The following is a 14046-nucleotide window of genomic DNA, read 5'->3' on the forward strand; positions in this document are numbered from 1 at the left end:
TTCGTGCGTGAGTTGAGGCAGAGAGCGTCTGTGAGCCAAGTTCACCAGTGTTAGGTTTTAAGGTAAGAGTTTTTAATAGGATATTTAGGGTGTGATTTTAAGCTTTTCAAGACTAAATAAGTGTTCTAAAATTTTTTCTTAGTCATCCTTCTTCTTTGGTTTCTGAGTTTGTAGTGGTAGAAAATTTAAGATCTGAAAGAGAGATAAATTTATGTTGAATAAATATGATTTTTGAGGTTGTTAGTAGTATAATAAATGTTGTAAAGTATAAATTTGTGGATGATCTTTGAATTTGTGGCTTATGGATCAAATTCTAAACTAGATCTGAAAATATATGTTGATTTATTGAGGTTTAGATGATTATTTGGGATGAGAAATGAATTATTATGGTTATAGGATTATGATTCTAAGCTAGAGACTCAATTTTTAATTTTTGAGTATTTTAGGTACGAATTTATGAAATAAAAAGAAAATTTTGATAATAGAAATTAGTTTAGAAGCTAATTTTTAGATTATTAATGTTTATTGATAATTAAAAGAGGAGTTAAAAATTTTACTTAATAGTATTAACTCTAGATTTGTATTAAGATTGAGATTAGAAATTATGTTACATTTTTAATTCTATTATTAGAATTATTTTATTAGTTTCAAAAATTGAAACTAATATTTATAAATAATATGTTATTTGTAGATTGTATTATTGTTGAAGATTGTGGTGGGAGAGAAATTGTAAGGAATAATTTATTAAAAAGGCCTCAAGGTAATCATGCTTTTAATTTATGATTAGTGTTACTTCATGTTAATTGGGTGATTATTGAGAAAATTATGAATTTTGTAATATTGTATAATTGTGCAATATTATTATGAATTTGTTTAATTATTGTGGGAGGTGTTGGGAGACTTGCTATTATTGTTGTATTTATGTGCCACGTGGTACACCCCTATTGGAGCTCAATAGGTGGCTTGTAAGGGCTCGGGCTAATCTACCTTTGGCCGGGTAATTTAGCACCGAGTGAGGGCTACGGCTCAAGGTTAATAGAGGGATATAAGGATGGTTATTTGTGTGTATTGTAATATTTCTTATATTTGTTGGAATTATATTATTTTTAATTCTCACTTAGTAAACACACACTTAACTGTTTGTATACACTATCATAAAATGGCTTTGGTTATTGGGACTTTTGAGTCTCATTATGTGGTTAACAATTTTCGGGAGAAGAGCCACGAGTGACACGTGGAGGAGTCCCAGAGACTTAGTGGTATAGATCCACTGTCTCTTTTGAGTATTTAATTTATGATTTATAATGTGTTATATTGTCAATATTAGGGCTTTTTGTTTATTGTCAATTATATGAATATATAAATGTAATCATGCCTTTCAAACTATTTCTATTTTTGGTACAATTTGGATGACTGTAATTTTAATATTAGGTTTACTTTGGATTGATTAAAATGGCATGATTATAAGGTCAACTAATTGGCTTGTGTTGAAAATTGACTAAATTGCTTATTTTACTTGTTGGGAGTATAAGGATGGACAAATGTGATTTAGTTTACTTGTTGGGAGTATAAGGATGGACAAATGTGATTTAGCCTAATGGCATGTGGGAGGTAAAAATTTATCTGAAATGTTATAGTGTGTGAGTTGAAGCCAATTATAAAATATTTTATATTAAAATTATTGATATAAAAATGTGTTGGGTGGCTGTAACTCAACTATGATTGAGTTAAATTATTTTAAAAAAAAATTTTGATGTGTTACATGAAACTCATTTGGTATGACTCAAGTTTTTTTTAATTAGAATTGAGGTATAAAAATATCTTTGATTTGACTTAGAATATTGTATAATTTTTAATTTTAATTTGTATATGTATTTATAATATGAAAAGACTATCGCTAATAAATTTAAAAATAACAACATTGTGAATGATAGTGAAAAGGGGGAGGGCAATTCCACTGTGATAGATAATGAGAATCAGATTTGAGATATTTTAGTTGAATTAAATTCCATGAGAAATTTAAATTGATGCATACTAAACTACTCAAAGCTTGATTCAAATTTCATTTTCATTTTTTTAGAGCCGAACTTCAATATATCAATCAGGTTTTTAGAGTGTTTTTAAATTTTATTGAGGGTTTGTATAATATCTTGAATTTTTAAGACAAAAATTTCCTAGCTTTCAAGGTAACCATATAAATAAGAAATCTCATCATATGTTATTAAAAGCCATCGTATCATTATATAATCAAAGAAGCTAACTGATATGTAGATTTATGGGTGAAAGTTACCCATGACATGGTTCCCTCTTCATAGTACAAGGATCTTGTGTAGCTTGATTTAACCAGGGACTTGTTATTATCCAAGGCTCTACTTTTCCTTGTATTAAAAATAAAAAACGTTTTTTTCCCCCTTTTGATGAATTTTTTCAAGTGTGGGTGTTCTTCCTTTGCAAGTTTAAATTAACAAATTAAAATACCACTTGTATCACTACACAAATAAAATAAAACATCAGAGGTCAATTTGTAATGTATTTTGTATTGTGGCAGTAGATAGGTCATTAGTACTGCCTCGATAATAGGATTCACTGTTTTCTCTTGTAATATATTTTATTTTCCCCCTAACTCAAAATACTTAAGCAGTGTGATTCGCAAAAGGCTCTGCTTTGTTTACGTAACCAAGGACAATGGAATGGTTGCGGGAAATTCCTATATATATATATATATATATATATATTTTTTTTTTTCGGGAATCGTAACTCGATTTGAGCTACCTAATATGCTGGTTCATTTTGGCTGATCTCCATCTATGATCTGATTTTCTTTTGATCACGACGGCAACGGATATTTTAAAGAATAAAGACTCTATTTCTTTTATTTATGAATAAATAAACCAACACACAATCAGTGGAGTAGTTGGTCTACATAATTAATGCTTTGATTAATCTGACCTGCTAGTAGGGGCTACGGCCTCCTCTAACGTTTTAATTTTCTATTAATAAAATATAAGAATTATATATTTTTAACTCTAATGTATTATATAAATTTTAAGACATTAAATAGAATTTTCATTTTAATTATATAGTAATATTTTATGTATGTATAATCCAATTATTTTAATAGTTTAAAAATATAATTGTCATAAAATTCACTTATTTTTAATAAGATAATGTTATAATTGCTCTTAGAGCATTGATGTCATTTAATTTTATTTCTATTTTATATTTTAAAAAAATTATGAGAATTATTACTGACAAACTTTGTCAAGCATTGCAACAAAAATTTCAAGATATATTGAATCTTATATGCTTAGAGTTAAAAATAAAAGCCGAGTCTGGAGAGCCACCCGTTTAAACCTATTTTTTTGAGCTTTAAAAAATGATATCTTTTTTTAAAAAATTAAGCTTTCAAGTCTGGTCTTGATAGGCCCTGAAAAAAGGCCTCGAATTCAAGTGGCTCTTTTAGACCTGTTTTTATTTTTCTCTTAAAAAATAAAATATTTTAATTTTTAAATTGAATTTAAATTTTAAAATATATGTTTATACTTTAAAATTAAAATTTTTATTATTTATTTTTAATTTTTAAACATTATAATTAAAATTTTTAATTTTTAAAAATTTTAAAAAATAAAAAAATAATAAGGATTTATTGGCTTGGTCCTAAGCCCTTTATATTAGGGCTAGATTTTAGAAAATAAAGTATTTAAAAAAAATTGAGCTTAAGGGCCCAAGCCTTTAAGGGTCAGGCCTATATGGGCTAAGTCTTCCTGTTTTTCAACTTTACATATGCTTAATATTTATCATAAAGTTATTTATCTAAATATTAAAAGATCATGGTTAAGATATGTTCTTTTGAAAAAAAATTACTTTTTTTTGTAATAACCAAGTTATTAAATTTTGTTATATAAACAATTTTTACTATAATATATTTAGATATCATTAAAATAAAAAAATTTGTGACAATTGAGCATCGTTGCCGTGTTGATATAGAATTTTTTAGATTGAAGTATCAAACAAAACTTTAAATTGCAATAACATATTTAAATTATTCAATGTTCACGAGAAAAATAAAAATTTCATCAATTTAATGATAATTTATATTAAAAAAATTATTAAAAATATTATTATATATATGATAATTAATTATTTTTATGTAAGGAAAAATTGACAAGAAAAATTTAAAAACTGAAAGTATATATTTATTTTTATTATGTATATATAATTAAATATAAATATATATATTAAATTATTTATATTGTGTTAGTGATATATATAGATTTAATTTTTTTTATTATTATATATGTTTAATAAAATTTTCTAACTTCATCCTGCCCTTTACCAACCCTTTTCAATATATATAATTTCCACCATCCATCATCGATACAGTTCGCCTTAATTATTTTTGTTAAGGTACAATTTCATGCATAATATAAAAAAAAAAAAAAGGAGAAAACTTTCATTAGAGTCCAACCAAAAAAAAGATCTTATATTCTATGTTGACTACAGGCTTTTTTAAATAATTTAATTTAATTAATAAGTCTTATAATAAAATGATAAGTCTCCATTCTCACTCAACCCCACAACACCACCCACGTTATTTTACTAAATTTTAGGAAAGTCATGCCTTAATCCTAAATTTGAATGTTGACCTATAATGCAAAATCAGAGCAATCATACAGAGATTGATTTGGAATGCGAGTGTTTTGTAATGACTCAATTGAAATAGAGAGCTATAATAGTTTTGAAAATATTTTGTTTTTGAATAAAATACGTGACTTCCGTTTCTGTTTTGCTTAAATTATAGAGATTTCTCTTTTATTTTTAAAATATATACTTTATTAACACCATTAAAAATATTTCGTTAAAAATTTTAAAATACTTAATCTTTTATTTATAATTATCTAATTTTAAAATTATTAGTTTACCTTTATAATCTAATTGTCTATTCTCTCTCAATTAAAAAATTTTAAATAATTATTTTAATATTTGAATAAATAATTCAATATTTTGTGTTAAAATTAACAAGAATAAAAATAAATTATATTGAATAATTTATTATATTAAGTCCTTATTTCGGTAAGGTTTTTAACCATGTGTTTGAAATATTATTTTGGCAAATTTATGTATTTAAAGTTTAGAAAATGTTATTAAATAAATAACGTTTATATAACTAAATGATTTAAAATATAAATTAAAAAGTAAAAAGAATATGCATTGATTTTTTTACAAGTTGAATGATTTTTAGACATAATCTATATTTAAAGAAGACATATTTTAATCTAATATATATGACTTAATGATTAACTTATAGTTGTGTGGATGGTAATAAAATCTTAAAAATAAAAGAGAGATTTGTATTTCATAAACACTTATACTAAAGGAAGTTCATATATATTTCAAAAATAGAAAAAAATATATGTAATTAAAATAAAATAAGAGACCATTAGAGTATTTTATTCTTTTTTTAATTATTATCCAAAGAGAAAGTGTGTGCCGAAATCCATGCCTCTAAGCCTAACAAGTGTTAATTATTTTCCTTGACATAGAATTCATCTTACATGTTGGTCCCTCAATAATGATAGTATTTAATCAAATATATTTTGTTTAATTTTTTTTTTTCGTGGAATACTTTGTTTAAATTTAACTTTCAATACCAACCATAAACACATACACATGGGGGTTCTATTTATTAGAAACAAATAACTAAATGATATGGATTAAATAGCACTAAAGTTCTATTTGAATTTGTGAATTTAAGTTAAAAATTTAAATTTAAAATTTTATATTTAAAATTTATAAATTTTAAATTCTTTATTTGGATGATAGAAAAAAATTTAAATTATATTATTAAAATTTTTTATTTGGGTCTTAAGTAAAATTTTAAATTTTAAATTCTATGTTTACATTTAAAAGTAACTCAAACAACATTGCTAGTTTGATCTTATTCCACCGGAATTGGACCACAAGCTTCTACTAAAATCGAACAATCTGAATTTAAAAAATACTTATAAAATTATTCATAGATTATTATTAATGAGATTCTCATATTGTTATGAGACTTGACTCTATGAGCTTATGAATTATGAATTAAATTTTTAATAACTGAATTAATTTTTATTGATTATGAATTAAAGAATATAGTTTGATAAACTATACAGATTGTCTCCAATAAAATAAAAGGAGAATCGTGCGTCACTTAAAAAAATATATATATACAGTTGCCGCTTGCCTATAGCCTATTTTCCCCACTGAAGCCAATAGCCTGTTAGATTAATGACATTACCAAACAAATAAAAGAGGGAGGTTGTAAAAATTTATTAGTTGTAATTTTTTTTTTACTTTATATGTAAGTTTTGCTTTTAATCTTTAAATATCCATATTAATTGTTTGATATGATGGTGATGTATCTAATATATGATGGTAGTTGCTATTTAACAAGGTTAAAAAAATTAAATTTTTAATAAATGCATAATATAATGAACAATTATTCCTTATATAAAACAAAATACTGTTGCAAAGTGAAGGAGGTGATAAAATCCCGAATTCCATGATACGTTGAGTCTGAAGCTTGCCTCCCTCTCATTCCCTCCACTAAATGCTCTACTTCTTGCTTCAATTTCATCATTCTGGACGCCTCTTCTTCTCAACCAACCTTCTTGCTGGTCTTGTAATTAATGGAGTTTGCGGCGTCAAGCTCCAAACTTGTCTCTGTTTTCTTCTTCGGATTTCTGCTTCTCTGTTTCTTTTCAGATTTCCTATCCAACGCTCAGCTCATACCACAAGATGAAGGTACTTTCTTCCATTTCTGCTCTCTTCTCCTCACTCGACTTTGCTTATCCATCTCTTCCCCCCCCCCCACCCCTTTTTGAGCACTGTTATGCTTTTTTTTTTATTTTAATACTTCTTTCTCATTTCTCAGACGTTCAATTACTGAAAGCTTTATAAACGCTCTGCCGTTTTGATCCTGTCTTAGTATCACAAATAAGATGCTTTTAACCTCTTCCGCATCTATCACTCGTATAGATAATTAGATAGATATATATATATATATATATATATATATAGCGATAAAAAGAAGATAAAAATTAAGAATGATTTGATCAAGTGCAAGTTGGTTCCAAAAAGGACTGAAACTTTTGCATCAGTTTCCCCTGTTTTGAAATGTACTTTTACATCAGATAATGTAAACTTTCATCCCTTTACTGTATCTGAGTTTTGATGGGTTCTTCTTGATCCATCAGGATTCAGAAATGCTTTAATCTGCCTTCTAATCTTGTTTCCCAGTTATGCACTCAACTCAACTCATTAACACTTTCAAGTAGTGTTTTTACTCAAAAGGGGGGAAAATCTCTTGAAGGTTCTGATCATAGTTCATTACTTCTGCTATTGTCCCTGCACTCTTTTCTGGGGAACCCCCCGGGGGGCGGGGGGCGGCTCCATCTCCAAATTTTATTAATAAACGCTCACATGCAATTGGATTATCTTATTGCAACTTTTCTTTTTGTTTTTCTGGTACCCAATAAATGGCCTTTTCTTTTGGCGTGAAGAGGGCAAAATAAAATAGCTAAAAACCGTGGGCTTGACTCAGCCTTCACATTCACGTCAAAAAGAAACTCAGCATTCACATGCAAAACGTCCCCATCCAAAATATTAAAAGGAATATAAACAAGAAAAAGAAGGCATTAGGCTTTGATCTTAGTAATTTATTGTGGCCTTTGACTCTAAATCCTGAATTCATGGGCATGCCAGCACTGAATTACAAGGAGTCAAATCTGTTAAAGTTCAATTTACTTTTTACTCTATTTTATTTTATTTTTTCGTCGGATCCAAAGAAGTAAAACAAATATGAAACAGAGAGCTGATTGATGCGTGTGTTTGTGAATTGTGATACAGTGAAGGCTCTACAGGCAATATCTGATAAGCTCACAAACGTGAATTGGAAGGTCACACAGACATCTTGTATTAAAGGAGACGGATTTAATAACCTCGTTACCTTGTCTTCTGGAGTCACCAGGAATGTCACTTGCAATTGCACTTTCCAAAACGGCTCTGTTTGTCATGTCACTAACATGTATGTCTTCTATGTACCATTCTTCAACCTCAACCTTTTTCTAAAAGTGAATGATCTGGAAACTTATAAGATGAATAACGTTAAAAATGCGAAGTTAAAACACAAAATTTTAGGAACGAAATTATATTTAATATATGCAAAAAACTATGACTTTAATAAGTGATACGTGTGTGTAAGTATATTTAATTTTTTTTTTAATATTTTACTGATTAGTGTTTAGTGATACAACAATTTGTCATTGGCAGTCTGTTGAAAAGCCAAAATATAGCAGGAGAACTACCCAGCGAGTTTGGAAATCTGACCCATTTGACTGAACTGTAAGTGATCATTGCAAACTTTTCTCTTTTGTTTTGCTTATTTGAATTAATAAACATTGTGAAATGCATCAGAATTGGTCAAAGACTGACAGAAACTTACTGAACTGAGCAGTGATCTTTATCTCAACTATCTCAACGGCACAATTCCAACAACTTTTAGGCGCATCCCTCTTGTTACTCTGTAAGTTATAGTACATGAACAAGGCACATGCAAATAGGAAAATTTGTTATTTACCATGTATATGTATTTGTAAATGAAAATTTAACTCAGTAATGTTCATTTGCTTTAGGTCCCTCGTGGGGAATCGCATAAGCGGTTCAATTCCAGGAGAATTGGGTGAAATTGCTAGTCTGATGGATTTGTAAGTCTTGGAATTCAAAGTCAATTGAAAAGGGAAAAAAATGGTTGATAATGGAGCTGAATGAGTTTGTATTAATGCTTATAGGATCCTTGAAGATAATCAGCTTGGAGGACCTCTTCCTCAGAGTCTTGGAAATTTGAGTAACTTGAGGAGAATGTAAGTTGCCCTGTGTTCTTCTACCTACCCGTTGATGCATTTCAATTTCTAATTCTTTCCATTTTCTTCTGGGGCTACATAATATATATGTCATTTCATTTTGCCTTCTTATGCTTAATTTTTTTTATATATGAATGTATAGACGTCTTTCTGCAAATAATTTTACGGGAACAATACCAGAAACGTTTGGAAATCTGAAGAACCTGATTGATTTGTGAGTAATAGCATGTGATACAACTGTTCTATTTAGTTCTTTTCATTTTTGTTTCTATAATGGTTGGTTAGGCCTTTGTTAAATGCTGAGATCACTCCTAACTTTTCTGCAGTTCTATAGATGGGTGTACCTTGTCAGGAAAGATACCAAGTTTTATTGGGAACTGGACCAAAATTCTATATATGTGAGTAAAGTTTCATTTAAATGTTTTTCTTGTTGGAGATGAAACTAAATTTTTGTTATGCTCAATTTCTTTTCATTTTTAAGGGAATTTTACGTTTTTGCCAGGGATATGGAGGGAACAGGCATGGAAGCGCCAATTCCTTCCACCATATCGTTGTTGGCAAATTTGAAACAACTGTGAGTGCTTATTTATTCTCCTTTCAAGCACATACATTATAAAGTTGTTTGGGAATTTTATCTTCAAAAGAAAATAATTTTCTTCTCATTGATGAGACATTTTGATATCAGGAGAATAACTGACTTGAGAGGAACAGCAACTATGACATTTCCTAATCTGAAGAATTTAAAGAGTTTGGAACGACTGTGAGTTGAGACAAATTTCAACTGTTATAGCAAGAGCTATATCATTCATTTGGGTTTCATATAAAGGGGCTTATATCCTCCTTAATTCTATGACTTCAGGATATTGAGGAATTGCTTAATTACAGGTCCCATTCCAAATTACATAGGCGAAATAAAAAACTTGAAGACTTTGTAAGTTGCTTAGTATTGGTTATTTATTGGTTAAAATTTGTTGAAATTTTATTTTCTTTTGTATTTTATGGATGAATTTAAGGCTCTCTCTCATAATTTCTTGCACTACAATTATTGTATTCTAGGGTTTTCAAGTTTGCTAATTGATTATTTGTCATGGTTTATTGATTTGTGTCTTAACTACATTTTGATGCAGAGACCTGAGCTTTAACGATTTGACCGGTTCAATCCCTGATTCATTTCAGGAATTGAATTTTAATCACATGTAAGAAGCAATCATTTTCTTTTTCTTGTAAGAAGTCTGAGGGAAAAGAATGTAGATATTCATTGGTTTTAACTTTCTAGAATCATTATGGGACTGATATTAATTATGGATGTAGGTTTCTGACAAACAATTCTCTGAGTGGAGAAATTCCAGAATGGGTGCTAGAGAACAAATATAACATGTTAGCTTCATCCCTTAATATTTCTCTATTTGCAAAGTCTTTCAGTCACCTTTTACGTTCTATATTAATGAAGAAACTAAACATTTAATCTCATATTTTTCTTTCAGTGATTTATCTCACAACAATTTTACTGAGGCTTCTACATCTAGTTGCCAGATCTTACAAGTGTAAGCTTCTCTTTGTTGATCAAATACATGAGCATTTCAAACTGACATATATGTTAATGCTTGTCATGTAACTGACTGCTTGATACTATTGATGGATAGGAACTTGGCTTCTAGTCTTTTGCCTTCAGGAAGAAATACGTGAGTTCTTACTTATGGCATGCTTATTAACTTAGAATCAGTTACGTATCTCTTCAAATCATCAGTTGAAACAAGTTATTCATCTTGTAGATCCTTTTGTCTAAAGAAGGGCCTGCCTTGTCCCAAAAAACCTCAATGTGAGTTGAGACTTTGTGCATTATTCAGGCTTTCATGAAAGGCAAAAATTTTATTACACAAAGCTATGATAATAAATTCCTCCTTGTTAACATGTCATAATATTTTAACCATGCAGATTATTCGTTGTTTATAAATTCTGGAGGACCCAAGATGGAATATGAGGGTAATGAGTATGATGAAGATCTCAATCAAAATGGGATTTCATACTTTTATATAAAAGATGACAGATGGGCTTATAGCAGCACGGGAACATATATATATAACGATAAAGCTGATTATGTAGCCAGTCTGAAAACAAATAAGTTTTCTTTGAATGTTAATGGCTCAGAATACTACCAAACAGCCCGCCTCAGCCCTCAATCACTCAAGTACTATGGCCTATGTATGCTGAAGGGTAATTATAAAGTAAGGCTCCATTTTGCTGAGATAATGTTTTCTGATGACCAGACATTTAACAGTCTAGGAACTCGCATATTCGATGTTTCAATTCAAGTGAGTGATGAAGACACATCCTCTATTAGATTGTGTTAATTGCTTCTTACATTTTTATCACTTGCCATATCTGACTTTGCTAGAAAACAGAAGTTTTTATGCTAGAAATTCAACATTGTATTTTCACAGGGTTTTAGATACTTGAAAGATTTTAACATTCTGAAGGAAGCTGGTGGAGTTGGTAAGGGCATCACTAGGGAATTTGATGTTGATGTGTATGATAGTACCTTAGAGATCCATTTATATTGGGCAGGGAAAGGTACTACTGCAATTCCCCAAAGAGGTGTATATGGACCTCTGATATCTGCCATCACTGTGACCCCAAGTAAGCATTTCTCACATTCTTAAGTTATTATTTTCTTATAAACTACATCGATATCATGTAATTTAAGCATTGGTTCTGGGTTGTAGACTTCAAACTTCCTTCAAAAGGGTTGTCTGTTGGAGCTATTATCGGAATTGTGGCTGGATCATGCACCTTCCTTGTTCTTGTACTCATTGTCCTCAAAAAGAAGGGTTTCCTTGGTGGGAAAGATCCAAAAGATAAAGGTAATTTTGGAATCCAAAATAAACTATTTTTGGCTCACGATTTAGATTGTGCTAATAAAAGGGTCGAATTTTCTAGTAGTTAAAAGAAGGATGAATATACATTGATGAATTACTTATCTTGAAAAGGATAAATGGTGATAATTTATTTGAAAATGCAGTTTTGGTCTATTCATTCTGGGATACAACTGTCTTAATTCTTGTTTTCTCTCTACCTTTCTTTCTTCTTTCTTCTGCTTACACGTATCCCCCTTTCATGTTGCAGAACTTTTAGATTTGAAGACAGGTTATTTTTCTCTAAGACAAATTAAAACTGCAACCAACGACTTTGACCCTGCAAATAAGATAGGAGAAGGTGGCTTTGGACCTGTGTATAAGGTAGCGTGAAATTCTAAAATACTGCAGGATGCCACTTATGCTTACGATACTGATTTATTTGCTAAATGGCAGGGTGTGTTATCCGATGGCATCGCCATTGCTATTAAGCAGCTCTCTTCCAAGTCAAAGCAAGGAAATCGTGAATTTGTTAATGAAATAGGAATGATATCTGCTTTACAACATCCAAATCTTGTGAAGCTTTATGGTTGTTGCATCGAAGGAAATCAATTGTTGCTTATATATGAATACATGGAGAACAACAGTCTTGCTCGAGCACTTTCTGGTGAATGCTTCATGGACAAATTGTTTGTGTAAATACGTACTTCTAAATTGCAATATGTAACTTGAGAGTACATTTTCCTTTCTCTTGGTTTCCTTGATTTTCAGGCTGTGCTAAACAAGGGATACACTTGGACTGGCCCACAAGAGTAAAGATTTGTCAGGGGATAGCACAGGGATTGGCTTATCTTCATGAGGAGTCAAGGTTGAAAATAATACATAGGGACATTAAGGCAACAAACATCTTACTTGATAAAGATCTGAATGCCAAAATCTCTGATTTTGGCTTGGCAAAACTCTATGAAGAAGAAACTACCCACATCATCACTCGAGTAGCTGGAACAATGTATGTATTGTGCCACATTAAATTATACTTGATTGATCACTAGTAGAAAGTTTATCTTCTGCATATACTTTTGACTTTCTCTTTCCTGTATGATCTTTTTATTGCACAAAGCCAAAGTCATTCGATTGATCCTAGAAAATGTTAATATTTCATATTTGTTGAGTAAACTCTAACTAGTAGGTATTGCATGATCTTTTTTTAGTGGTTACATGGCTCCAGAATATGCAATGAGAGGTCAGTTGACAAACAAAGCAGATGTTTATAGTTTTGGAGTTGTTGCTTTGGAGATTGTCAGTGGAAGGAGCAACACTAATTACATGCCAATGGATGACTTTGTTCATCTTCTTGATTGGGTATATTTTTTTTTTTAATTTTGGAGTTTCTAGTAAGTGAAGTATTTCTCAAGAGAATTTAAGTACATATCACTTTCACTCTCTTCACAATCCAAAAATCTAAATAGTACTAAAAGATTTTTCATAATCAACTAATCAGACGCCAAGCTCCAAGCGGTGTTAATAGGATCTTGTGTTACTATAGGATCTTTTTCTTTTTCTGATGTATTTGTTAAAATTTTAATACATACATCTTTGTATGCCATTGAAGGCCTTTGTTCTTCAAGAGCAAGGAAAGCTCCTGGAATTGGTGGATCCTCGTCTTGGTTCAAGCTACTCTAAAGATGAGGCCATGAGAATGCTCACCTTGGCTCTCTTGTGTACTAGTCTATCTCCCACCCTCAGACCCTCCATGTCATCTGTAGTGAGCATGCTTGAAGGAAAAGCTCCAATCCAAGCACCAATAATCAAGCACAAAAGTCAAGATGCAAGGTTCAAAGCCTTTGAGATGCTATCGTATGACAGCCAGACATCTGTAGCCTCTCAAGAAAGTATGGAACAAAGAGGCAAGTCAACCGATCGGTCATGGGTTGACTCCTCAGCGTCTCTTCCAAGTAAGAATGATTTTTCTTCATCTGGTAAGCTTCTTGAAGATTAAAATGATTATAAACCTAGTTATAGAATTTATGTTATGTTTTAATAATTATATTTATTTTGGAAGATAGGTTTTCTTTAATTTATTTTGAATTGGGTTTTCTTATCTTATCTAGGTTTAGGGTTTTTTGGTGAATTATTTAGGTTTAACTTATTTAACTTTTTAATCATTGTGAATAACCCTTAAGTTATTCTGATGTTAGACTTTTAGCAGATTGAATAATACCAAGATCATGTGTCTTTTGCTTTTCCCTTTGTTTCTCTCTGCTTCTTCCCCTGTTCTTTTCCAATTTTGG

General features: G+C 30.0%; 1 protein-coding gene and 1 long non-coding RNA gene across 3 annotated transcripts; both read left to right on the forward strand.

Annotated features, from left to right (window-relative positions):
• Positions 1 to 20: 20 nt before the first annotated feature.
• LOC129315707 (uncharacterized) lies at positions 21 to 2667 on the forward strand. Its single transcript, XR_008594566.1, has 3 exons — positions 21 to 62; positions 692 to 760; positions 890 to 2667. It is a non-coding gene; the product is annotated as an uncharacterized LOC129315707 (long non-coding RNA).
• A 3871-nt stretch (positions 2668 to 6538) lies between these two features.
• LOC129315704 (probable LRR receptor-like serine/threonine-protein kinase At1g53430) lies at positions 6539 to 14001 on the forward strand. 2 transcript variants are annotated; one of them, XM_054959664.1, is made up of 24 exons: positions 6539 to 6786; positions 7891 to 8068; positions 8314 to 8385; positions 8498 to 8566; positions 8676 to 8747; positions 8832 to 8903; positions 9046 to 9117; positions 9230 to 9301; positions 9406 to 9477; positions 9589 to 9663; positions 9763 to 9834; positions 10031 to 10099; positions 10215 to 10280; positions 10388 to 10447; positions 10547 to 10585; positions 10676 to 10722; positions 10839 to 11215; positions 11345 to 11540; positions 11627 to 11764; positions 12027 to 12139; positions 12212 to 12422; positions 12527 to 12764; positions 12967 to 13117; positions 13368 to 14001. In XM_054959664.1, the coding sequence occupies exons 1-24, from the start codon at positions 6672 to 6674 to the stop codon at positions 13752 to 13754; spliced, it is 3033 nt and encodes a 1010-aa protein (XP_054815639.1). In that variant the 5' UTR covers positions 6539 to 6671; the 3' UTR covers positions 13755 to 14001. The 2 variants fall into 2 exon arrangements, with proteins under 2 accessions (XP_054815639.1, XP_054815641.1); XM_054959666.1 differs by having other exon boundaries at positions 10839 to 11128.
• Positions 14002 to 14046: the final 45 nt, after the last annotated feature.

Source organism: Prosopis cineraria, unplaced genomic scaffold, assembly GCF_029017545.1.
Source record: "Prosopis cineraria cultivar Desert tree isolate PC_DT_omini unplaced genomic scaffold, ASM2901754v1 PC7, whole genome shotgun sequence".
Lineage (NCBI taxonomy): Eukaryota > Viridiplantae > Streptophyta > Magnoliopsida > Fabales > Fabaceae > Prosopis > Prosopis cineraria.